The following is a 27,997-nucleotide window of genomic DNA, read 5'->3' as shown; positions in this document are numbered from 1 at the left end:
AATATCTTAAAAGAGTAAACATATTGGAATTAATTTGATTTACTTTTGTATTTAATTAAATATTCTGTTAACAAGTGAGTAGCCGAACTCAAATTAGAGAACTTACATTTGATAGTTGAAATTTGTAAAACTGTGTAAAGATGGTTTTATTAACAACTATAAACTAATTGATAGTACTACTTATGGCATTATCTTTTCTATTTTCCAAGAAAGTAGTTGAAAAAATAAAAAAAATAAAAACCCTCAAATGTAATCTCAAATGTTCAAATATTTTAATACAAGGAATTAAAAGATTATCATTATTGAATGGGTATGTCTCAATTTTTTTAAGTGTCAACAAAAAACAAGCAACTAATTCATTTACTTAACAAAATACAAAATTAAAACTAACTATTAATAGTTGATGATCAAATTAACCAACCAAAATTAGATTCCGTCATTATGTATTAAACAGAAACAAAAGCTTCAATAATGATCAAGCCATAACAAATCTTATAACAACTTGTTCTACAAAACAAGTAAACGTAATTCCTGTTAGACAATAAAATATGCCGAAATAAGGAAGAATATACAATATGTACTAGTTATATCATCTAGAACATCTGAATCTCAAAACGTTCTTCAAATCAATTATAAATTTTATTGAGAAAAGTAACCGTATATGAGAATATTATCTCACACAACTCAAACAAGAACATCCAAATATTGGGTGAAAAGGGTATGGGATATAAAATTGAAAACTCTCAAATATCATAACGATCATATATATATATATATAATGTGATTAAATTGTATAAGCTACACAATAAACAAACAAGTACCAAAATATGAAGTTTTAGAGGGTTATGTGAGATGTTTTCATAACGATGAAAAAATATTTTATTCAATAGTCGATAATCTCTTATATTAACACCCATTACTATCATAGAATAAAACAAAAAATATATCTTATTCAAACACAAAATATGGTTGAAAAAAAAAAAAAAAAAAAAAGAGGAGAAAATATGAATAAATGAAAAGGTAGAAAAAAAGGCAACCCCTAATAAAAGTTGGTCGGAAACTAATGGCTTGTTGTGTACTAGATTAAATGGTATTGTACAGTTTCAACCTAAATTTGAAGGCCTTGCTTTAATGGAAATTGACTAGGGCCAACTTAAATGGTTGAAAATTTAAGTCAAATCCTTACCAAATAATCATTCCTGAAGACTTACTACCAACCTTTAATTCTTGTTTTTCTTCAAAGAAATCGGCAACCAATTTTAACATGCGTTTTTTTTATAGCCATAAAAGTCCATTACTTTGATTAATTTCTTTACCAGTTTCTGTGACTAATTAAGAGTGATGCTAATGCTGTTGGCAGTTGGCACCTCACCTTTTCTCTTAGTTGACCTCAATTACTATTTTCTTTTTAATTACAGTTTTACCCTTCATAAAAATTACTAAATAAAACGTAAAAATATTTTATGCATAATCCATCTAGAATAAATCTTTTGTTACTAGTTTAAAAATTTTGTTTACTTTTTTCTACATTATAAACCCAAATTTAATTTTGGAATAATCCAAGATGAAATGTGTTTGATTAATAACATATATATATTAAATTCTTTGGGTTTATTTTATCATACTTTATTGTTTATAATTCAATTGATTTGCATATTTACACAATTTAAAAGTTTGTTACTTATTTTATTATATTTTAAAAGAAAACACATGTGATGCCAATAATATATATAAACAAGGATTGAGAATATATAAGATGAGTAATAAAAATATAAATGCATATAAGGGTTATTTTGTAAATAGAGAGGGTTTGTTTAGACATTTAGATATGTTTAAAAATTTTAATGAGATCATTTAAGAAATGGGGCCAATAACATGACTCTTAATTAATTTGAAACGGATCTAAGTTTTTCAAAAACCATAAAAAAAACTCTTCTTTAATTATAAAAGGTTTAAATGCGCTTCAAATTAAATGATGTTACAAAACGTATATAAAATTAATCTTGATTATATTTATGTATTAAAAACTGAATTTATTTTAAAAGAATTATATTGATATACTCTCTATATTTTTATATAAAAGTCGTTTTAAGGGTGTTTTATTTTTTCAAATTAAAGGTCGCTCCTTGTCTTGTCCTTTCTTCACTTTTCGTCATTGCACATATCTCCTCTGTCTCTCTTTATCTTATCTTATCTCTTCCCTCTTCTCCTCTCTTCCATATTTTCCATCGCCCACTTCTTCTTTCTCTACTCTGCGTCTTTACTTCCATCTTCTCTCTGTTTTTCGGAACAAAGTTTAAAGACAAGATCCCTGACTCGGACTTTATCGGAGGTCAATTCTTCGACTTTAAGGAGCCACGTTTCGGAGAATCAAAAAGATAGAAATGGAACAGAAATGGAAATGAGTAAGGGACAATAGAATAAAAGAAATAGAACAAAGTAAAAGAAAAGAAAGAGACGAAGGAGCAGAATAAAAGAAATGGAATAAAACAAATGTAAATTGTTGAAATATGCAGCAGAAAAGTTCCCCACCTGCAAAATCTTTTCCCACCTGCAAAATTAGGAGAAAAAGATGGGTGCAATAGACAAATTTTTTTAATTAAAAATCGTGCCCAAACTTAAAACGATTTTTATATAAAAATGGAGGAAGTAATAAATATTTTGTAAGGTAAGTGCTTTGTGGAAAAATAATACTATGATTACAAAGTAGTGAAGTACTACTCCAAAGTCATATCAAACCTTATGACGTTTGATTTACCATTGATTCAACCGTCATATAAGTTATAAGAAAATATAAGTATGTTTGATGCACAACATACTTATATTTTCTTATAACTTATATGACGGTTGAATCAATGGTAAATCAAACGTCATAAGGTTTGATATGACGTTGGACTATGATCACAAAGTAGTGAAGTACTACTCCAACGTCATATCAAACCTTATGACGTTTGATTTACCATTGATTCAACCGTCATATAAGTTATAAGAAAATATAAGTATGTTTGATGCACAACATTTATATACTTCCTCCGTTTTTATATAAAAGTCGTTTTAAGTTTGTCACGATTTTTAATAAAAAAAAATTTTGTCTCTCCCACCCAACTTTTTCCCCTGATTTTGCAGTGAGAAAAGATTTTGTAAGTGGGAAACTTTCCCGCTGCATATTTAAATAATTTACATTTGTCTTATTCCATTTCTTTTATTCTGCTCCTTCGTCTTTTTCTTTTCTTTTACCCTGTTCCATTTCTTTTATTCTATCGTCCCTCACTCATTTCCATTTCTGTTCCATTTCCATTTCTTTGATTCTACGAAACGTGGCTCTTTAAAGTCGAAGAATTGACCTTCGATAAAGTCCAAGTCGAGGATCATGTCTTTAAACTTTGTTCCGAAAAAGAAAGAGAAGATGGAAGTAGAGACATAGAGTAGAGACATAAGAAGTGGGCGATGGAAAATATGGAAGAGAGGAAGAGATAAGATAAGATAAAGAGAGACAAAGGAGATGTGGGCCATGACGAAAAGTGGAGAAAGGACAAGACAATGAGCGACTTTTAATTTGAAAAGTTAAAACACCATTAAAATGACTTTTATATAAAGACAGAGGGAGTAATACAAAGAACACCATATAATTCTAAACAATACTCAACCAAGTTTGGTGGGAATTTTACATTGTATTGTATTAACTAATGCAATGTACTTCCAAGTCCTCAATTCATATCCAATGTACTAATTAATACCACATAAAAGGGCGACTAAAAGCACGTATTGTATTATTTCAGGCCGAACGACTTACACCTACCCAAGGTTTGGCGAAACAACATTGATACCCAAAAGGTTTGAAAACGACAAACAGATACCTTCCATCATATATTGTTAGTGATTTTCGTTTTTTAATGGTGAAAAGACTAGAATGCCCTTGAAGAAATATTAGTCTATTTTTTAATTACTTTTAGACCCCTTAAGTTTATTAAATTCATAAATACCCCCAAAAAAAGTTTAAAAATTAACAAAAACAACCCCATCCACCCATACTTGCCAGATTCTAACAACCACCGTCGGTGGTAACCAGAATCTGTCACAACGATCTACACCACCACCGGAAATTGTCGATACTTCACCGATCTAGCCGGAAAGTGACAGCCAAAGAAATGGCCATCGTTGACAGACAACGATGACCACATCTTTAGCCGTCGCTGACAGCCAGGATGGAGTGTTGTGACCGTCGACGGCTAGATCTGACCGTAGATCTGGCCTTTACCGACCAGATCCATGACAAATCTAACCGAAAAAGGCCAGATCGACGCGTTACAACACAGATCTAACGGGTCTATGTCATAACGCAGTTTTTCGACCAGATTTTGATGGTGGTGGCCGGAATCTAACACTGCGAGTGGTGGGAGTGTTTTTGTCATTTTACAAAAATTTTATATATTTGAGTGTTTAGTTCAATTAGCAAACTTAGGAGGCTTTTTTATAAATTTTTTAAAAAACTAAAATATCAAACTTTCAAGGACATTCTAGCATTTTCACCATTAGTAAACAGAAATCACTAACAACAAATAACAAAAGGTACCTGTTTGTCGTTTTCAAACCTTTTGAATACCAATCGATCGTTTCGCCAAACCTTGGGTAGGTGTAAGTCGTTTCCCCTATTATTTCATTTACTTTGACAATTTTTAATTAATATATATAGATAATTAATGATTTAAAATCACACTAATAAAAAAATATTATCCTTGGGGGATTTTCATATGAAATATCACTATCAATTGACCTATATAAAAGTGTTTTAACACTATAATTTTTTTATTTTTTTATTTTATTTTTTTGCTAAAAATTATAATAGAATAGTTTCTCCTTATATTAACTCTGTTTGAATAAACAACAAACTAAGGATAAACTACTTAAGAGCTCTATAAATAAAATCTCTACTTATAGGAACTCTATTCCAATAAATGATAACAGAGCCTATTACTTGTTAAACATAAATTCTCAACTCCCAAAACTAAAATAATAAGATAAAATTCCAGAAAATATTTATGAAAACAAAATTTCAATATCTATCAGTTTACGATATATTAAGATGCATACCTCAGATTTTCCCATACAGCTAATAAACTGAGAAATTTTTCGATAAAACGGGCATTGAATAACACAGCAGATTGGCATGAGTTGAAATGGAACATGGTTGTAAATTTATACCTCAACTTAATAGTATTTTCATTGGTTCAACCGTCTTTGAAGTTCCTCGACAAATTTACTTCTGGGGACGGTCTCCTCTACAGTGGTATCGATGTTCTTTAACTTTACAATTCCTTCGTTCAGCTCCCGCTCACCGACAATTACCATCCAAGGGATTTTTGACTCCCTGGCGCGATCTATGAGCTTCATCACTTTCTTGTGGACCATGAACTCTGCTTTCACCTTAGCATTCCACAGCTCACTAACTAGCTCTGCCGCTTGAGGTAGCTTATCTCCAAGCAAGGCCACCAGTACTTGTGTCTCGCTGGCTCGGATTGTCTGCCAACACCAGAGAAAACAAGAAATGGCACATTAGTGCCTACAACAAATACAAGCACAGAGATTTCTAAAGTTATCCACCAAATGAACTTAAAAATGGAGAAATGTTAACTAAATTCTCTTTCCCACTATTTCATTTTCCTTTTGACGAGCATATAAAAAACAAAGTTATCACTATTTTAACCATATTATCAACTTGCCACATTTTTTGTTTTTGTACATGCATCAAGTGGAAGTGACACAGTGAAAAAGGAGAGTGGCGAGCTTTTCTCCTTAAAATAGAACATTTCTACCCCAAACCATAGAGACCATGTAAAATCAAATGATAGACCCTTGAAAGGGATAAGATTTTATCTAAGCTTGACAAGGATAACTTAAAAAGCACTTCACAGATCTAACTCTGCAATCTAAAAGAAAGCATCATTTGTTTTTCATCTTTTTGTATTTTCTACACGTCATGATGAAAGTAAGAGTGAAAAAAAAGTGCAAAAGAGAGTGTTCCTAGCACTCCTAATCAACCAAATATTTGTAAAAGTAACACTAAATCTACAAAGAAAATGAGCACAATAGAATGCTGTTAACAAACAAATGAACAAGGCTGGGTTACAGGAAACATCCAATGGGTGTAGAATATTGGAGCAATCAACACATTTATTCCTCAACAAAATGCACAGTATAATATTTAGCTAATAATTGACTCACAGAAACCAACTATATATGAATGTTATCATCACCTGGTTCCTTTCTTTTTGTAGCTGCTCCATTATAGTAAACACTCGCTCAATTCCAAGACTGACACCAACTGCTGGAACCTGCTTTGTACCAAACATTCCAATAAGGTTGTCATAACGTCCACCAGCAGCAATTGAACCAACCTGAGTACATAAAGGAGTTAGTCATATTATCTTAGCAACAACTATAAAACTAATGCCGGGAAGAAATTATAAGATGACAAATGAATAATGATTTACATAAATTTGATAGAGATGCCATATTTCAATAGATTTCATTTGATATCATTTAATCCAGTGGTAAGCAACAAAGAGGAAATTTGGTTTATGATTTAACTCATATGACCAATCTCTTTTATGTTGTTCTAGCTACCCTTTACATTTTCATCGAAATGTAAAGAAGTGGGAGTTTAGCTTCTATCCTTCTTTTATCTACTACATCCTTCTTCCCCAAGAAGCTATAGAGATTGGGTACAGAACTCAGCCTCAGTCCAGGAAACATAGGCTTGATTTTAGAAATGTAAACTGTTAGGGTTAGACTGAGCTGGCACAATCTATAGTCAACAGACAATACATTCATGAACTGGTATGGCACAACAGCTACGTTTTATTAGCTATAACTATTGGACAGTAAGCTGCTGAGACAGTACACTTGATCACTGGATTAGGAACCAAAAAAAAAAAAAAAAAAGACCAAAATGTACAAGAAAGAGCAAAAGGGACCTCAAGGTTTAGCAAAACTGCCAAAACCCAAGTGCTTCATGCAAAGACAGAATATGTGACTCAACTGGGAATTATTCTCATGGACTTGGTGACATGACCAGCCCCATTCAACAACTCCACTTGTAACTTATCTTTTGCTAGCTTGGATTGGGCCCCAGCTAAGTATTAACAAGTCAGGCACAGTCCTAATCAGGCTCCAATCAAAATAAGTAGCCCACTTTTAATAAGGTATCTTAATAAGCCTTTAATAATTAAAACTTAATATGCATGATTTTATTTGTAAACTTACTGAGCATTCATATTACACCACATGTTACCTCAATACTGGAACAAGCATGACATTGCCATTATCTAGGGCAATGGTAGAAGTCAGATAAGCACAAAGAAAAGATTTGATTTTGAGAGTGGTCACTTCAGCCAACCAATCCTCGGGCAAACTCAAAGATTTGATCTTTAACAAGTTTTATTCCAAGATATATTCCATCAAATATGTTTTACCAAAAATTGCAAATAATAATTGCTTTCATGTATGACAGGATTAACTTCTGATGAATTTAGTAAAAGAAAAATCATCATAAGAGTGATCTATGAGCATAATTACAACAAAATGATCCAATATTACTTAATAAAATGTCACAATAATATGGTATGCAATATGTATATCTATATATATATCAAATAGCCTTGATGAAAAGAACTAAATGCGGATGCACAACTAGAATTTACCTGTGTCTCCCCTTTGAAAACAGCTTCATAAATCACTCCAGTATAATAATCAAGACCCCTCGCAAGACTCAAATCAAAAACAACTTTGTCAACACACTTAGACTTTTCTAGAGCTTGAAATAAAATTTCAAGGTCATCCAATGCAACTTTTGATGAATTGTTTTCCAAAAACTTGCTTCCTTCCTGTTTAAGCTTTGACAACAATACCAAAGGGGATCCTCTTTCCTTCACAAAATTTCCAATCTTATCTGCTGTCTCAACAGTTAAGCCCTTTTCCTCAACCTAGAAAACATTAGTTTTACAATGTTATTAACAATGCAAAATCATGAGTTTATGACCAACAAAACATGGCAAGAGCTGAATATTGGAGAACAAAAAGAAGAGAGAAGCAGGGGAAAGAGGCAAGAGATATACTTATTTGGCAATAAAAGAGAAAAATTATAAAAACAAAATGGTCAATTTAGCATTTATTTTCAAATAAGTTAGAACAAAAAACAGTATAAATTATACTCTTGCAGAGTATAAAAAAGCCTGACGCATTCACCATTATGCAATATATTTTACAAAGAAAAACGAATATTAGCAGTAGGAATCACTTTCAATCTCCATCATACAGCAGACAAAGATGCAGTGAACCTAGTCTATTGATTTTTGATGCAGCAAAGGGGAAAAAGAGTTGTTTGTTTATTTTACTTTAATATAGTAAAATTGGGCTACAACCTTTGCAAAACATCTTATGAAGGTAAGACTTGCAGGGCTTAAAGTATTGAGTCATCACTAGTCTAGAAGTAAACCAGACTTGCAAGAACTGCTTTCCAAATTAAGATTCAAAAAACCGATGGTAACTTTCATCTTACTATTCTGACTCAACCTCAAAGCAGCAGGGGCAAGGAGTGGGTAGTCTAATTAATAGGAACCTGACTTTGCCAGGCAATTGGTTGTGGAGATTTTTCTTAGAGAGCAGCTCTCTTTGGCACACAAGTGCACTGAGTATGGTCTCCAATAAAACAGCCAGGACTCCAATATTGCCGTTAAAGGCCTGAGCCACTGACATGGGACTCTTATTTCTCATGGTCGGCAGTTTAAATTGGTTCCAATTATTTCATCTTAAAAATCAGTGGACTACATTTAAGAAACTGTACAAGACTGATAAGAACCTGTGAATAACAATCTTAGTCTCCCCAGGCCAAAGGAAAGCAAACCAGACATTAGAACATTAAAAGCAACCTGTATGGACAATAATGCACAATGGAGTTGCATGGATACCTATATGCTTACCATTTCTTTTTTAATCTGCTCAAAAGTAGATTTAAAATCACACTAATAAAAAAATATTATCCTTGGGGGATTTTCATATGAAATACCACTATCAATCCACCTATATAAAAGTGTTTTAACACTATAATTTTTTTATTTTTTTATTTTATTTTTTTGCTAAAAATTATAATAGAATAGTTTCTCCTTACATTAACTCTGTTTGAATAAACAACAAACTAAGGATAAACTACTTAAGAGCTCTATAAATAAAATCTCTACTTATAGGAACTCTATTCCTATAAATGATAACAGAGCCTATTACTTGTTAAACATAAATTCTCAACTCCCGAAACTAAAATAATAAGATAAAATTCCAGAAAATATTTATGAAAACAAAATTTCAATATATATCAGTTTACCATATATTAAGATGCATACCTCAGATTTTCCCATACAGCTAATAAAATGAGAAATTTTTCGATAAAACAGGCATTGAATAACACAGCAGATTGGCATGAGTTGAAATGGAACATGGTTGTAAATTTATACCTCAACTTAATAGTATTTTCATTGGTTCAACCGTCTTTGAAGTTCCTCGACAAATTTACTTCTGGGGACGGTCTCCTCTACAGTGGTATCGATGTTCTTTAACTTTACAATTCCTTCGTTCAGCTCCCGCTCACCGACAATTACCATCCAAGGGATTTTTGACTCCCTGGCGCGATCTATGAGCTTCATCACTTTCTTGTGGACCATGAACTCTGCTTTCACCTTAGCATTCCACAGCTCACTAACTAGCTCTGCCGCTTGAGGTAGCTTATCTCCAAGCAAGGCCACCAGTACTTGTGTCTCGCTGGCTCGGATTGTCTGCCAACACCAGAGAAAACAAGAAATGGCACATTAGTGCCTACAACAAATACAAGCACAGAGATTTCTAAAGTTATCCACCAAATGAACTTAAAAATGGAGAAATGTTAACTAAATTCTCTTTCCCACTATTTCATTTTCCTTTTGACGAGCATATAAAAAACAAAGTTATCACTATTTTAACCATATTATCAACTTGCCACATTTTTTGTTTTTGTACATGCATCAAGTGGAAGTGACACAGTGAAAAAGGAGAGTGGCGAGCTTTTCTCCTTAAAATAGAACATTTCTACCCCAAACCATAGAGACCATGTAAAATCAAATGATAGACCCTTGAAAGGGATAAGATTTTATCTAAGCTTGACAAGGATAACTTAAAAAGCACTTCACAGATCTAACTCTGCAATCTAAAAGAAAGCATCATTTGTTTTTCATCTTTTTGTATTTTCTACACGTCATGATGAAAGTAAGAGTGAAAAAAAAGTGCAAAAGAGAGTGTTCCTAGCACTCCTAATCAACCAAATATTTGTAAAAGTAACACTAAATCTACAAAGAAAATGAGCACAATAGAATGCTGTTAACAAACAAATGAACAAGGCTGGGTTACAGGAAACATCCAATGGGTGTAGAATATTGGAGCAATCAACACATTTATTCCTCAACAAAATGCACAGTATAATATTTAGCTAATAATTGACTCACAGAAACCAACTATATATGAATGTTATCATCACCTGGTTCCTTTCTTTTTGTAGCTGCTCCATTATAGTAAACACTCGCTCAATTCCAAGACTGACACCAACTGCTGGAACCTGCTTAGTACCAAACATTCCAATAAGGTTGTCATAACGTCCACCAGCAGCAATTGAACCAACCTGAGTACATAAAGGAGTTAGTCATATTATCTTAGCAACAACTATAAAACTAATGCCGGGAAGAAATTATAAGATGACAAATGAATAATGATTTACATAAATTTGATAGAGATGCCATATTTCAATAGATTTCATTTGATATCATTTAATCCAGTGGTAAGCAACAAAGAGGAAATTTGGTTTATGATTTAACTCATATGACCAATCTCTTTTATGTTGTTCTAGCTACCCTTTACATTTTCATCGAAATGTAAAGAAGTGGGAGTTTAGCTTCTATCCTTCTTTTATCTACTACATCCTTCTTCCCCAAGAAGCTATAGAGATTGGGTACAGAACTCAGCCTCAGTCCAGGAAACATAGGCTTGATTTTAGAAATGTAAACTGTTAGGGTTAGACTGAGCTGGCACAATCTAGTCAACAGACAATACATTCATGAACTGGTATGGCACAACAGCTACGTTTTATTAGCTATAACTATTGGACAGTAAGCTGCTGAGACAGTACACTTGATCACTGGATTAGGAACCAAAAAAAAAAAAAAAAAAGACCAAAATGTACAAGAAAGAGCAAAAGGGACCTCAAGGTTTAGCAAAACTGCCAAAACCCAAGTGCTTCATGCAAAGACAGAATATGTGACTCAACTGGGAATTATTTTCATGGACTTGGTGACATGAACAGCCCCATTCAAGAACTCCACTTGTAACTTATCTTTTGCTAGCTTGGATTGGGCCACAGCTAAGTATTAACAAGTCAGGCACAGTCCTAATCAGGCTCCAATCAAAATAAGTAGCCCACTTTTAATAAGGTATCTCAATAAGCCTTTAATAATTAAAACTTAATATGCATGATTTTATTTGTAAACTTACTGAGCATTCATATTACACCACATGTTACCTCAATACTGGAACAAGCATGACATTGCCATTATCTAGGGCAATGGTAGAAGTCAGATAAGCACAAAGAAAAGATTTGATTTTGAGAGTGGTCACTTCAGCCAACCAATCCTCGGGCAAACTCAAAGATTTGATCTTTAACAAGTTTTATTCCAAGATATATTCCATCAAATATGTTTTACCAAAAATTGCAAATAATAATTGCTTTCATGTATGACAGGATTAACTTCTGATGAATTTAGTAAAAGAAAAATCATCATAAGAGTGATCTATGAGCATAATTACAACAAAATGATCCAATATTACTTAATAAAATGTCACAATAATATGGTATGCAATATGTATATCTATATATATATCAAATAGCCTTGATGAAAAGAACTAAATGCGGATGCACAACTAGAATTTACCTGTGTCTCCCCTTTGAAAACAGCTTCATAAATCACTCCAGTATAATAATCAAGACCCCTCGCAAGACTCAAATCAAAAACAACTTTGTCAACACACTTAGACTTTTCTAGAGCTTGAAATAAAATTTCAAGGTCATCCAATGCAACTTTTGATGAATTGTTTTCCAAAAACTTGCTTCCTTCCTGTTTAAGCTTTGACAACAATACCAAAGGGGATCCTCTTTCCTTCACAAAAGTTCCAATCTTATCTGCTGTCTCAACAGTTAAGCCCTTTACCTCAACCTAGAAAACATTAGTTTTACAATGTTATTAACAATGCAAAATCATGAGTTTATGACCAACAAAATATGGCAAGAGCTGAATATTGGAGAACAAAAAGAAGAGAGAAGCAGGGGAAAGAGGCAAGAGATATACTTATTTGGCAATAAAAGAGAAAAATTATAAAAACAAAATGGTCAATTTAGCATTTATTTTCAAATAAGTTAGAACAAAAAACAGTATAAATTATACTCTTGCAGAGTATAAAAAAGCCTGACGCATTCACCATTATGCAATATATTTTACAAAGAAAAACGAATATTAGCAGTAGGAATCACTTTCAATCTCCATCATACAGCAGACAAAGATGCAGTGAACCTAGTCTATTGATTTTTGATGCAGCAAAGGGGAAAAAGAGTTGTTTGTTTATTTTACTTTAATATAGTAAAATTGGGCTACAACCTTTGCAAAACATCTTATGAAGGTAAGACTTGCAGGGCTTAAAGTATTGAGTCATCACTAGTCTAGAAGTAAACCAGACTTGCAAGAACTGCTTTCCAAATTAAGATTCAAAAAACCGATGGTAACTTTCATCTTACTATTCTGACTCAACCTCAAAGCAGCAGGGGCAAGGAGTGGGTAGTCTAATTAATAGGAACCTGACTTTGCCAGGCAATTGGTTGTGGAGATTTTTCTTAGAGAGCAGCTCTCTTTGGCACACAAGTGCACTGAGTATGGTCTCCAATAAAACAGCCAGGACTCCAATATTGCCGTTAAAGGCCTGAGCCACTCACATGGGACTTTTATTTCTCATGGTCGGCAGTTTAAATTGGTTCCAATTATTTCATCTTAAAAATCAGTGGACTACATTTAAGAAACTGTACAAGAGTGATAAGAACCTGTGAATAACAATCTTAGTCTCCCCAGGCCAAAGGAAAGCAAACCAGACATTAGAACATTAAAAGCAACCTGTATGGACAATAATGCACAATGGAGTTGCATGGATACCTATATGCTTACCATTTCATTTTTAATCTGCTCAAAAGTTTGCTTGTCTAGCTTGTCAATACTTGAACATATAGTTCTGAATTTTTCAGGAGGCACTCCACATATTTCCAACATTCCATCTAGTAACATTCTATGATTCAACTTTATCTGCAAAATGAAATTCATCAAATAATTTTAGAGGCAAAAACATTTTTAAGAAGTTACTTGACTGAAATATGCAAATGTTTGTAGAAGTAGCTAGATTATCAAAAACAATAAAAAGTTACAAATAGGTGTTTATTCAACTGCCCAAATCCATTGACCCTGAAATTGCTGAAGAAAAAGAGTACATATTTTAAAGCTCATATACAATATTCTATTATCTGAATACTAATTTATATATGTAAGGTTTTTGATCTATTCTATCAATAAATTTCTTTGTTTCCATTTAGAAAATTGTTAATTCATATATCAAGATCCATAACTCTAACATCATCAAAACTTTTAAGTGTTACTAGAATGCGAGACGTTTATATCCATGTAACATATCTCATACATGTGAACAACATATTCTATTCACATATCAACTCCAACATCCTAGAGGCCACAAGGTAATCTCATGAAGCCTAATGTGTAGGAAACCAGGAATATATATATATATATATATAGTTACTGAGACTTACCTCATAATCTCCAATAGCTAGTTCATCAAGCAGTTCTGTCAAAATTTTAATGACTTCAAAATCTGGCCCCATCCTTTCATATTGGCCAGCAATATCAAAGTCACATTGATAAAATTCACGAAATCTTCCTTTAGATGGGTTATCTCTTCTATACACCTTAGCTATTTGATGCCTTTTCAAGGAAGTAAGACCATTCATAGCCACATAACGAGCAAATGGAACAGTCAAGTCATATCGCAGAGAGCAAAGCTCACCACCCTGCAAACAAGTAGACAAAAAAAGTTATATTCTGCTGATCAAGGTAACTATTAATAAAACACTCGTTAGCCATCAAAAACCCAACAATAGTCCACAGAAGGGAAATAGTAAAGAAAGATGAATACAGTTACAAATCCATTCAACTACTAAAACAGAGCAGAATCACCATAACCTAATTTTTTTGCAAAGAATTATAAGTTTATAATTAAAGACTACATTGTGACAGCAAAAAGAGATCAAATTTTAAGTCAAGGAAATTCCTACCTTTCCTCGTTCAAAAACTTGAACAATTTTGGTACTAGAATCAGGAATCACAAATATATGGGTAAGCTTCAACTAGAATTTTAGTTTTCCATTTGACTACCCTTTCATTCAATATATTAAGAGTAAAGAAAACTCAACCAACATATAAGAAAATAAAATGCATTCAAGCACAAAAGTACCACGTTATGTGTGAAGCTTTAAGCAGATAAAAATTCCAAATAAGGGGTTACTTCCCCAAAATATTATTAATTTATAGAAAAAAGAAACATGAATACAGCTGATTTAACTAATAATCATGTACTTACCTGGTCAGCAAGATCATAAATCAACTTCGAATCCTCTCCATATTTTCCTGTTAGGGTCTCTCTCAATTCAAAAACAGGAGTATCTAAGGCAGTGGCACCATGCCTCTTGAAAACTTCAGTAATAATTGAAAATGCTTTTTCTCTTATCGCCATTTGTTCTTTTGCAAAGTCGCGCGTACCCTGCACCATAATGTGCAAATGTAAGAATGCTACTGATTCCAGTCAATGCCAGAGTAAGCCATACCATTCCATCAACCAAAAGGGTTTTTTGTCTAAAGACAGAAAGTCTATTTCTAACAATGAGGACATAATAGATCTGAAAAAATTGAGTTCATAGCTTTGCATTCAGCTACTGAACAATAAACTACAGAACCAACAATTATCCAATGCTTGAACATATATGACTTGAAATGTTTCATGCCCCTGCATTGAAATTCTTTCTAAGTTTTCATATCAAAAGATTCAAAATACCAAAAAAAAATAGTTTTATAATGTTAAAGGAACACACACACATATATATAAACTATAATTGCAATAAAAAAATAAAAAACTATTTTCACCAAGCAAATTTCAACACAATTCCTAGAATCAAACCCAAGCTCACGACTTAGTCATTAATCCAAAGGCCTTTAACACAATTAATATTTCAGAAACAATTCCATATAAACCACAAGTTTATAAGGCATTTGCACAATTTTCAATCAACTGATTTTTCCAGCTTATCATGCATAGGACTTTTTCTGAATTGGCTCAACATTACACTGTTGGCCCCACAGTTGTTCAGCAGCATGCATCTTAAAAGTATTCATCATGGGCTACAAATTAACTCCATATCATGAATGTTTGAGCTAAAACCTAATATCCTACACGCATCCACTACCTACACATAAAATACCAAAGGATCTATAACACAAACAAATTCTTAATTATTCTTCAAAATACTTTTAATTTTTCTATTCTTTCAGTTGCAAAAAGCTCAAATTAAGAAAATTGAAAACGCATATCATTTACCTTAGGAAGCTTGGGAAGCCTTCTGCTTTCATTGCTCTCTACAATCTCTTTAACCTTTGTCAGCAAACCATCAAAATCTGGGTCCTTTGGATCCAAAAATGAAAAAAGATCCTCAACCCATTTCTCCAAAACCCCCAAACCCTTACTCTGTAACCTATCCTTAATCAATTGCACAATCACCCCAGTTCCCTTACCAAAAACCACCTTCTTCTTCTTCTTCTTCTCACTCTTTTTATCCCCTCCCGCATCTCCTCCATTCACCTTCTCACCCAGCAACTCCCCACCTTCAAGCACAGCAAATGCAATCACCGCCTCCCATGCCACAATCTTCAACGCAAGCCCCAACAACACATTCGCCTCATGAACAAACTTCACATTATCCTCCTCCAAATGTGCAACCAAAACCAACTTATACACACTCCTCAAACTATCCCCAGTCAAAACATCCTTCTCAAACAAACTCCTCAATTCATCACCAACAACCTTACTCAAACTCATTTTCGCACGAAACAAACTACTTTCACCCACATTCTTAACTGCAGATACCAATGCCATTACATTGGCCCCCAAGGCCTTCGCGGTCCCACTAATCCCCACTCTCACACCCGAATTCAACTCAATCCTCGTGCTCGAATGCACTAATTTAACTACTTCTCTTAACTTCCCATTAATTTTCGGAGTTTCCAAAACCTCTTCAGTCTTTACTTTCCCCACTAACTTAGATCCATTAAGCAACACTTTCAAGTCCCCAGCAACCGCAATCTCCTCCTTCGCGGTGAACCCATCTCCCGAATCAATCGAATTAAAAGCCGCCACGTCAGCGCCAGAGGCCTCACACGACAAAGCTGCCACCGCATCAATAATCGTAGACAAAGCCGTCGATTTGTAATCCAAAACCGCACAAACACCACACAATGCACAAGGCAAACTCAATTTCTCCAACAAAGCGCGCTCATCTTCACTCACCTCAACCGGTTCACGCCCAATTTTAGCACCTCCAGAATTTAGCGTCTCCGAAATATGAACCGGAAGAACCGTACGGACACCCGAACCGGACTGAACTGAAAGGAGCTTGTTGAGGAGGACAATGAGGGAAGCGCGGGACTCTTCTGGAGTTAGGCTTTGGTGAAAGAGGATTTGGTAGTTAGTGACAGGTGGCGGGTTCTGATTGGGCGGCGAGGAAGAGAGACGATCGAGGGCCGAGGAGTCGAGGCGCACGTGAGCGAGGGAGTTGGAGACGGAGTAGACGGAGGAGGAGGTGAGGATTGCGCCTTTGCCACCGAGAGTTATCACGGAGGCTGAACCGCTCTCCGCCATTGCTGAATTGAAGCTTAGAGAGAGAGGGAGGGAGAAATGGAGCACACGAGCAAGCGAAAGAGAGAGATTTAGCGCAGTGGTGGCGCGTGTGTTTTTGAGTGGAGGAACGGTGCCGTTTTCAGCTATGGTTTTGTGTTGGCGTTAGGGTTTTGTATTTAGGAATTCTATTGTCGTGGGACGGACACAGTCCAATTACGGTTGATGTGACACGTTATAATTATTTATTAAAAAATTTCACAAAACGAATTATTTGTTTGAAAATTCCAATTTTTAATTTTCTTTTAGATTAATCAAAAACTAATTTAAGTGATGTCAATTTCTCATGGGATATAATTAGAGGGTTTATTCTCCCTTATGAGATTGCTTTTTGTCTATAAAGTGTTTAATATCTTCTGACAAAATTTTTTTTTTGACAATTTTGTTAAGGACATGCTCCATATTTTTAAAACGTTTTTTTTTTTTTTTTTTTTTTTGGAACCATAACGTATTAGTTAATCCTAAACAATATCAAGGGTAAAATAAACCCTATAATTGGAGGATTAAAAACAATAAATAAATAAATAGAGTACATTTATATAATTTAAATGTAATTATAAGTGTGTTGCATATTACAGTAAATAGCTTAAACTTATTCCATGTAACACATGTTTATATTGCTAAAAGAGTAAATTTAAAAATGTGCTGAGTGAGAGGTAGTTTTGTCTATTTTATTTAAAAGTAGCATTTTTTTATTTAAAAAAAAAAAGGGCCTTTAAATGTGGCTTTTTTCTCCAAGATCATTATGCTAATTGTAATGTATTTATTTTTGTTGTTGTTTACTTTGAATTGTAATGGAACATTCATTTACTTCTTGTCCAAGTCTTTCTAAAGCTTTGTCTCCAAGTATTTCTAATGTTTGAATAATGAAGTTATTGTTTATTTAGATTGTCAATTCTTAGAGTGATATTTTGATGAAATTGATGCCATTGAAATCTCGTCTATTAACACATCTGTAACAAGTTATTTGACTTTTGAGTAATGTCATATTTATAAAGTTGGGATTGCAAATGTGGTTACTAATGTGTTGGTATCACTTTAATTATAGGATATTATTACAATATCTTACAATTAACGTGGTATTTGACAGTTTGTATATCATTAACTCAATGGAAATTTCAACTTTGTATATATAATATTATTAATTAGGCAATCCACGTTTCTTTTATAAGTAAGATTAAATTAGTAAGAAGAAACACATTTTTGATCAATTTGGGCTATAGTATAAACACATTTTTGATCAATTTGGGCTATAGTATTAAGTTTGAAAATTGAGGGGCCAAAAGGAAAATATTAGATTTATAGAGATTAAATATAATTTTCTATTAAATTTTAAAAAACTTTGTGGGTTGCCTGACTAGCTCCACCCCTAATGCTTAACCTTTGCAACACACACAACTCTTATATACTCATTATAATAAGTAATCGTTTAATTTATCTTAAGAATATGCATCTTGGACGTTAGGACAAGATTTTTATGTATCATTACATTATCATACTTAGCGCTCTATCATGTAACATACATTTAGAGATCATATATACATAAAAATCTTGTCCTAACCTTGTTTCTCCTCTCCAAATTTCAAACACTTCCATTAAGTTATTATTGAACCTTGTCATAACATCTCTTGTTCCTTCCTCTCGGTTTTTATGAAATTTTTAATGGTTATTTTTATAATATATATGATGTGATTTACAAGAATATGAAAGTGTTTTGGTAGCTAGGTTCACCTATGTAAAAGTTATTTGCTTTTCTATCCATGATGTCAAAAAATAAAAAAGATAAACATTATTGTGCTAGAGGAGATGTTTAATGATAGTTTTATGGAAGGGGAATTTAATAAATTGCCACATGTTTAAGGTTACATGACTCCTCATTAGTTTCGAAAACAGAAATCTAACCCCTTTTACGTTGAAAGTCTTTAATAAATATTTGTTAATATATAAAATAACGATTTTACCCTTATCACTCTTTCATTAACCTCCTCTTAACTTTTAATGAAAGCCACCTCTAACTCTTAAATCCATCAACTACACCCTTGCTCAAAATTGCTACAACTAACTATGCTGCTAATGATCTCCTAGCACCATTAAAGGCCTTAAAAGGTGTAGCAATAGCCAATAAAGGCCTCTTGTGAATCGTTGGAGGCTTCATGAAAAAAATACTAAAGGCCTTGCAATGTGTTAGAGACTGAATTTGGCACGTAATATCATCAATAAAGAGTCATGAAGCTAGATCCAACCTTGCAACGTCAAAGGTTGAGCGAAGCGAGATTAGATTTCTTTGACAATACTGTCAATTGAGCAACATCGTGTTGGAACCGGCCTTGCAACTTTGTTAGATGTCAGATTTGGACTCCTAAAGACGCTCATATGGTTGAATCTAGTAGGGTTGGGTGGAAGGGGGTTTAAGGGGAAAAAGAAGGAGAAAGAAAGAAGAAAATGAAAAAAAAAAAAATGATAGGGTGTAGTGAAGGTAAAAGTTTTAAGGAAAATAATAGAGACATCAGGAGAAATGCATCGAATTTATGCACCGAATGATATGGCTCAATCCTGACTGTCGATTCATTATAACTTAATATTAATCGACGGTCAAGATTGCGTTACGTCATTCGGTGCACAAATTTGGCACACTACTCCCAGTGACTGTAGCATTACTCAAGTTTTAATATAGTGGAATGGGGTGAGGGTTGAATTTCAGACACTAAATGGTGACAATGGGATTCAAAGAATCTATGGACCCTATGTTAAATACTACTTTTCAATTTTTACTATTTGTAATAAAAACAAACAATTTATTCTAATAATTAGAGAAACACTATCATTTATTCAAAAAATTCTTAAGCATCCAAGTTTGTTTTGTAATTAAACTGAGTCAACAGACAAACTAACCCAGAAAGTTTTGCAAAAGTATTACATACTGTTAACTGAGCTCAAAACTACCTCAAACGGAAGTGCAGATTTCTCTCCCTAAAATCAAAAGACCAGTTCAGCAGATTAATTCAAACCTGCAATCTGCATCCCACAATATCTGCAACTTTGATTATACAAGATCACATTCTAAAGTGTATATAAACACACTTATAATTAACATGTAAAGTAAGGGAAAATTATCAATACATTCATATTTCTCTCTAAATCTAATCTCTGTCTCTTCTTCCTTCCTTCATCTTTCATTCTGAATTTGTGTTTCCTTTTTAGTTTTTCCTTTAATCGATACTTAGTTCAAACTTGGTATCAGAGCAGTAAGTGAAAGCTCACCTAAAAATCAATGGAAACACCCATCATTACCAATCCTTCTTCAGTAATGCCAACTCCGATGGCCACCACCACCACCACCAGCCCAAATTTCGTTTCATTACTAGCCATCGGAGAACGTCTTGATGGCACCAACTATGTCGTGTGGAAAACCAGACTTATTCCTTTTCTTCGAGCCAATCACCTTCTCTCAATTGTTGATGGCTCTGAACCTTCACCACCTCAGCTCTTTCAGCAGCAAACAAGTGACGGCACCACCAATTCTTCTGCCTCCCCCCTTACTTTGAACCCAGCATATAGTTCTTGGCTTGTCCGAGACCAAATAGCCCTTGGCTGGATACTAGCAACATCAACCACACAAATTGTTACCCAGCTCACAAATCACACAACTTCGGCATCGGTTTGGACATATTTTGCGACGACCTATGTTGCCCAATCAAAAGCTCGTGCTGCCTCACTTCGGCTGTAATTACAGTCTATGAAAAAAGGAAATCAATCAGTCACAGAATTCCTACAAGAAGCCACCAGCATCTCCGATCAATTGTCTGCAATTGGTGAACCGATTTTGGAAAATGAATATCAAACTCACCTTTTTTGGGCCTTGGCATCAAGTTCTCTCAATTAGCAAGTCGATCTCGGTCCATACTCGTACTGCCTAACTCACCAGAGATGATCTCCATGGGTTGCTCTTATCTCATAAAGGCCAATTGGATCTCTCCCATTTTGATTCTGCACAGCAATCGCCAGCCGCTTTTGCCACTTACCCCAGCCAGTTCGTCTCCTCTTTGACTCCACCACCATTCCACCACCAACAACGTCCACAGGGGAAGTCAAACTCGCGAATGGGATCTCTCTATGGCCAGCCGAATGGGCTTTTCCCTACTCTTCTGTCGACTCCCTTCTCACCGACGGGTAGTCAAAATCGCCGCTGTGGAATCCCTCATTGCCAGTTGTGCCGCCATCCTGGTCACAAAGCCGCCACCTGCAGAGAAAGATATAACACCCAATTTGTGCCACCTCCTCCAAACCAATTATAATACAATAACCCTCAAACCCATTATCTTAATACTCAAGCCCAAAATCACCAACCCACAAACTATCCTCAAGCCCATTATTTATTTAATCCATATACTCAAGCCCACAACCAACAGCCCACACACTACAACTCACCACCGCAAGCCTATTATATCTCTTTCCAACAACATGTAGCTCCTTCTACAACAATTCCTCCTCCGCCGTCCGCTCTTGCTGCTGACAATTGGTTCATGGACTTGGGTGCTTCTCACCATGTCACTAAGCATCCTGTTGCACTATCCAATGTGTTTCCTTATGTAGGCCCCCAACAACTCACTATGGATGATGGTGTTTCCCTTCCCATCACTCACACAGGTACAATCGAACCCACTCCTAGTTCTCCATATCGTCTTCCCAATGTTTTAGTTGTTCCCTCAATTGCTAAAAATTTATTATCTGTCTCTCAATTCACAAAAGACAATAACTGTGTTTTCTTATTTTATCCTAATTATTTCATTGTGATTTCTCTCCATACTGGTCAGACCCTCCTACACGGCAAACTTGATGGCTGACTATACAACGTCTAGCCCTCAGAACTAGTGTCACCACCTTCAATACTTACAGCTTCCTGCACCGACCCAAATAAATTTAATCTGTGGCATCATCGTTTAGGACATGCCGCTCCTAAAACTATAATTCGTCTATTGCATTCCACAAATAATGTGTCTTCCAAGGATCCTAAAATAACTTGTACGGCTTGTGCTCTCAGTAAAAGCCACCGTCATCATCATCCTCCTACTCAATCAAAGGCTACTCGCCCACTTCAACTAGTCCATTTTGATATCTGGGGCTTGTCTCCTATAACATCTTTCAATAATTATAGATATTATATATGTTTTATCGATGATTTTTCCCCTTTTTCATGGTTTTATCCCTTCACCAGTCGCACACAATTTCTTGATATTTTTATTTCTTTTCATAAATTTGTGGAGAATCAACTTCAACATAAGATACAGGCAATACAATGCGACGGTGCACCTGAGTTTCTTTCTTAAGCTTTTCGCGCTCACCTTGTAGTGCATGGGATACATCAACGCATTTCATGTCCATACTCCCCATTCCAAAACAGAATAGCTGAACGCAAACATCATCATATTGTCGAGACTGGCCTTGCTGTCTTAACACAAGCTGGAATTCCCTTACACTTTTGGGAATTTGCATTTGAGACAACGATTTTTCTCATTAATCAACTTGCTTCCCCAGTCATCGGCAATATCACTCCTTGGCAGGTACTATTCCAATGCTGTCTTGATATTTCTCACTTAAAGGTCTTTGGCTGTGCAGTGTACCCATATCTCCGACCTTATGCTCCACACAAGTTGGCACCACGCTCTCAAGCATGCATTTTTCTTGGGTATCCTCGTGGTTATCGAGGCTATCATTGCTGCTGTCCTAGCAATCGAAAATTCTATATTGCTGCAGATGCCGTCTTTGATGAGACGTCATTTCCTTTCAACACTATGACATCCTCCACACCAATCGCACCGACCCCTACCTATGAAATCATGTTGTCTCTCCCTCCTCTGCCGGTCAATGCTACAGTCTCATCTATTGCTCCACCGACACAACCAGGTCTGCCAACTCCATCAAGTCCACATTTACCAAGTGAATCTCCATCGGCCCCACCATCCTCAACATCACCCCACATAGATACCAACCCTTCACAATCTCAATCATCAACTCACACAGAATTAAATCAATCTCTACCTAGGCGTCCCTCATCCACAACCATCCGTTCCTCTGCTCTTGGCCATTCAATGGTTACCTGCCTGAAAAATGGTACTATATCTCACCAGACTCTCAGCCATCAACATACCTACGCCTTAACAGTCTCAACTCACCCATACACAGAGCCCTCATGTTACACTCAAGCTTTTCATGACCCCAAGTGGCATGCTGCTATTGCTACAGAATATACAGCCTTGATAAAAAATAGGACATGGGATCTCGTACCTCCTCCATCACATGCTTGACCAATAGGATGCAAATGGTTGTATAAAGTGAAACTACATGCAGACAGCTCTCTCGAACAATACAAAGCCTAATTGGTTGCCAAGGGGTTCCATCAGCATCCAGGTACTGACTACACCGAAACTTTCAGTCCAGTGGCTAAACCAGTCACCATTCGCATTGTCCTAGCCCTCGCTTATTCATGAGGATGGTTAATTCACCAGCTTGATGTTTCCAATGCTTTTCTACATGGCCATCTGAACGAGGAAGTTTTCATGGTACAACCTCAGGGGTTTGTAGACGTAACACAACCCCATCATGTGTGTCGTCTTTGACGTTCACTTTACGGGCTCAAACAATCTCCTAGAGCCTGGTACCAAAGACTCAGTTCATATCTTACAAGTCTCGGGTTCAAAATTTCTGGTGCAGACTCCTCACTGTTTGTCCTTCACACTACTGAATACACTATCATCATTTTAGTCTATGTAGATGACATCATTCTCATCGAATGTAATAGCCACTACTACTCAAAACTTTGTAAAGAAATACATATAAAATAACATAAGGAAATTGGGCCCAAATTTTTCTTTTATTAAACATATATACATACTCTTTACAAACATATACGTTTTTACACAAAATATATAACGTATACAAAAGTCATCAAAATATCAGGGACAGTGGAACCACTCCTCCTCACACGCCGACATCCATCCGACAGTGTTCCTCATCTAGGTCCTGCAAAACATGGAAAAACAACGGGGTGAGCACTAAAATAATGCTCAGTAAGTAAATCCTCTACTCATGCTATCCCCGTAACTCTCTCTCTAATTCTTTCCTTACAATTCCTCGTTCCTTATCTCTTTGGGTACGTCTTTCTTTTCCTCTTTCTCTTTCTCTTAGAAACTCTTTTCTCATAACTCTTTCATATGTCACGACCCCATCTCACCGGGGGCACGGCCGGGACTCACTCCCGCTCTACGTGACCTCTATTCACTCTAGCCGATCGGACTCGGTTATGCATGGATTCGGAACCCTTGGCCATGTGAGTATATAATCTCTCTCTCTCGGGTACTCGGGTATAGCCCTCATCCGCATGCACTCTCACGGGCTACACCACTTCTCTATCTGATACTCATGCCGCGCTCTCAATGCGGCGTACATGCGGGAATACTCTACCCATTACTCACGGGTTCCCCATCGCACAACCTACTCTATTCTCTTAACTCTTAAAGAACTTATACTCACATTCTATACTAAATCTCAAGCTACTTCTCAAGTGTATAAACAAAGGTGTAGAGCTATCTCATGCTCCCTAATGCACTAATGAAATGCCAATTATAAGATTTCCTCAAAACAGTCATTCTGCACCAGTCACACTAAAACGGCCATAACTTATGCTATACACCTCGGATTACTACGGTTCTGGTCTCGTTTCAAAGCTTAGAAACAGGGCTACAACTTCTCTGTTTTGGTCTCAGCCCAGTTCGAACCGTAAGATACTCAAAAATTACTCAGAAAGTTACGGCAGTGACAGGGCAGATTTCACTTAGGCATTTCCTCAAACATCTCATGTGCATATAAACACCCTACGAAAATTACTACTAAACTTCATTTTTCTAGCCATCCAAATTGGGGAAAAACTCCCTCAATTACTCATAATCCCTGTCAAGAAAAGCACTCCCAAAAAGGATTACACAACATCTCTCAAACTTCATCTCAAACTCCATTCTCAATACACATATCAACAACACTTCTCATATTTAATCAATCCCAACTACTAAGACTAAGCACACATCTCATCTCAATTTTCAGTAGGTATACCATGTACATACATAATTAAAATAAGTCTCTACTCAAAGCTTAGTCATAACTCAACTTGGTTGGATTTACTTACCTTGTGCAAAGATGGGTTCCTTAGCACTTTTCCTTCCCTTTTGTGGACTTGTCTCTTCTCTACAACTCAAAACAACCACAAGGGCAGCAACAACACAATAAGACCTCACTATAAATACAAGAAAACTCACATCTAAAGCATGAATTCTTACCTTAGGAAGCTTTAGATGAAATCTCTACTCAAAACCCCTCTTAAATCCCTTAGAACTCTTGGAAAATTGGGTGGAGAAATTGAGAGAATATGGGCAATGGAAGAGGCGGTGGAATGAAGATGAGTAAGGGCTTTCTCTACACTTTACTCTTTTTAGTTCATATTATAAGCTTCATTTCCCATTTTGCCCTTGTCCTTTCTTGAAAATTCCATCTATATCCTTTGATTCTTTACAACTACACCCCCATACAAACACAATCTCTACTAAATTTCCTTTCATTTTACTCCCCACTTTTCCTACTAATTAGGGGTAGAATGGTCATTGTGTCCCAAAAGAAGAATTCTCTAGAAAACTCAAGAATCTTTGTTTTAGGCTCTTCGCCGCGGCGAAGCATTTTTCGTCGCCTCGGCGAAATAGGGCAGAACCTACCCGTAATGCCACTTCTCCTCCTCGCCGCGGCGAAGCTTCTTCTTCGCCCCGGCGAAGATTGGATTTCCAACTTCACCAAAACTCAACCCATTTCAAGGCAACAATTCAACCAACTCAACATACAAACTCAATTTAAGTTAAAACAATAAACTTTTAGCTAATACGACAAATCTTAAATACGTACCTCAAGTGGGATATTACATCGAATCCCCTACAGCACCATTTTCCAGTCTACTACACTCACTTCAACGTGAGTTCACTATCAAAGATCTAGGCCCTATCCATTATTTTCTTGGCATAGAAGTTCAGCCCACCTCTGATGGACTTCTCCTACATCAAGCAAAGTTCACTCATGAGATTCTAGTTCGTGCAAAGATGACAGAAGCTCGGGTTGTTTCCACCCCCTGCACCCCGGATGAGCCTCTTTCTGTTCGACATGGTGAGCCACTTCCAGATCCCCTTCTTTATCGGAGCATAGTTGGTGCACTCCAATACTTAACACTAACTCGACCAGACATTGCATACTCTGTTAACACTACCTGTCAATTTCTACATGCACCTACTACTTCACATTGGCAGTTTATCAAGCGCATTCTACGCTACCTGGCTGAGACTCCTTGCCTTGGTCTATGTCTTACTCGAAGTCCATCAACTACTTTGCATGCCTTTTCTGATGCTAGTTGGGCAGGTGATCGTGATGATCGTAGATCGGTTGGTGGATACTGTGTTTTTCTCGGTCGCAACCTTATCTCTTGGTGTTCCAGAAAACAACGCACAATTGCTTGCTCAAGCACAGAGGCCGAGTACAAGTGCCTCACTAACACCACAGTTGAACTCATGTGGATTGAATATCTCCTACATGATCTCCATGCACTCTCTCTTCATCCACCTACGCTTTGGTGTGACAATCTCTCAGCATTATACCTCACGGCGAATCTGGTTTTCCATGCTCGAACCAAGCACATCGAGATTGACTATCATTTCATTCAAGAACGTCTAGCACAAGGACAACTCTCTGTTCACTTCATTTCTTCAGTTGATCAGCCAGCAGATACCTTTACTAAAGGTCTCTCGTCTACACAATTCAAGTTGTTAAGGTCCAAGCTGACAGTTTGTTCCGCACCGTCAGCTTGCGGGGGGATGTTAACTGAGCTCAAAACTACCTCAAACGGAAGTGCAGATTTCTCTCCCTAGAATCAGAAGACCAATTCAGCAGATTAATTCAAACCTGCAATTTGCATCCCACAATATCTGCAACTTTGATTATACAAGATTACATTCTAAAGTGTATATAAACACACTTATAATTAACATGTAAAGTGAAAAGGGAAAATCATCAATACATTCATATTTCTCTTTGAATCTAACCTCTGTCTATTCTTCCTTCCTTCATCTTTCATTCTGAATTTGTGTTTCCTTTTTAGTTGTTTATTTTCTTTAATCGATCCTTAGTTCAAACTGTTTTGCCAGCGAAGCTTTCGAACAAAAAAAAAAAAAAAAAAAAAATTATAATGGTTTAAAATTTAAGTAATAAGTTTCTCCCTAAAAATGTAAATGACTTCCATAATTAAAACAAATTTTCTCCGGTTAATCATTATTTAAAAAATAAAGCTTGTAATTACCTTTTCATCATCATTAATTCTTGAATATGTTCAATATCTACCACAGCTAATCACACGTTGTTCTTCTTCATGGACATGAATGTGTTTTTGGAAAGAAAAAACATATATAAAGTATTCATAATTCTTCCATTAATTTCTAATAGACATATTCTTGACAGTCATCATTAGTGTTTGAAGATATCATGAACAATATTAATTATGTACTTATTAAAAAGTTTTAAGAAGAAAATCGATCTTAAGACAATCAGATTTAGTAACATTTACCACTCAGAAATTTTTTTAAATTTGGTTCTAATTAATTAGAGTCAAAAGAAGCTGGTAATATCATTAATAAATACCTTCAACGACCGCCTGTAATTCAAAGACTTAATTATGCGGAGAAAATTAAGAATATTATATATTAAGCCATTATAAAATCAATCTCCATCGATTCTTGATTAACAAAGTCCGAGTAACATTATCAATCAGCTAATTGAAGCTAGCATAGAGAAGGCA

General features: G+C 35.5%; 1 protein-coding gene across 2 annotated transcripts; it reads right to left on the bottom strand.

The window, feature by feature from the left end:
• Positions 1 to 4,973: 4,973 nt before the first annotated feature.
• On the bottom strand, positions 4,974 to 17,169 carry LOC116141026 (histidine--tRNA ligase, cytoplasmic). 2 transcript variants are annotated; one of them, XM_031426587.1, is made up of 7 exons: positions 15,769 to 17,169; positions 14,758 to 14,937; positions 13,931 to 14,188; positions 13,281 to 13,415; positions 7,701 to 7,982; positions 6,255 to 6,395; positions 4,974 to 5,520 (listed from the first exon to the last, which is right to left on the bottom strand). In XM_031426587.1, exons 1-7 carry the CDS (start codon positions 17,083 to 17,085, stop codon positions 5,221 to 5,223), a joined length of 2,613 nt encoding a protein of 870 aa, XP_031282447.1. In that variant the 5' UTR covers positions 17,086 to 17,169; the 3' UTR covers positions 4,974 to 5,220. The 2 variants fall into 2 exon arrangements, with proteins under 2 accessions (XP_031282447.1, XP_031282448.1); XM_031426588.1 differs by lacking the exons at positions 4,974 to 5,520; positions 6,255 to 6,395; positions 7,701 to 7,982 and adding exons at positions 9,393 to 9,824; positions 10,559 to 10,699; positions 12,003 to 12,284.
• Between the last annotated feature and the right edge of the window lie 10,828 nt (positions 17,170 to 27,997).

This window comes from Pistacia vera, unplaced genomic scaffold (assembly GCF_008641045.1).
Source record: "Pistacia vera cultivar Batoury unplaced genomic scaffold, PisVer_v2 Contig39, whole genome shotgun sequence".
Classification (NCBI taxonomy): domain Eukaryota; kingdom Viridiplantae; phylum Streptophyta; class Magnoliopsida; order Sapindales; family Anacardiaceae; genus Pistacia; species Pistacia vera.
This window is presented reverse-complemented; position numbering and strand designations above follow the sequence as displayed.

What these genes read in the sequence shown, in the direction of transcription:
- LOC116141026 (XM_031426587.1), bottom strand. Translation starts at nt 17,085, where the DNA reads ATGGCGGAGAGCGGTTCAGCCTCCGTGATAACTCTCGGTGGCAAAGGC. An exon ending in TTTATGATCTTGCTGACCAG is followed by an intron (nt 14,189 to 14,757) that starts GTAAGTACATGA and finishes ACTTGTTTGCAG; the next exon opens with GGTGGTGAGCTTTGCTCTCT. An exon ending in TACAAAAAGAAAGGAACCAG is followed by an intron (nt 5,521 to 6,254) that starts GTGATGATAACA and finishes TGGTGTTGGCAG; the next exon opens with ACAATCCGAGCCAGCGAGAC.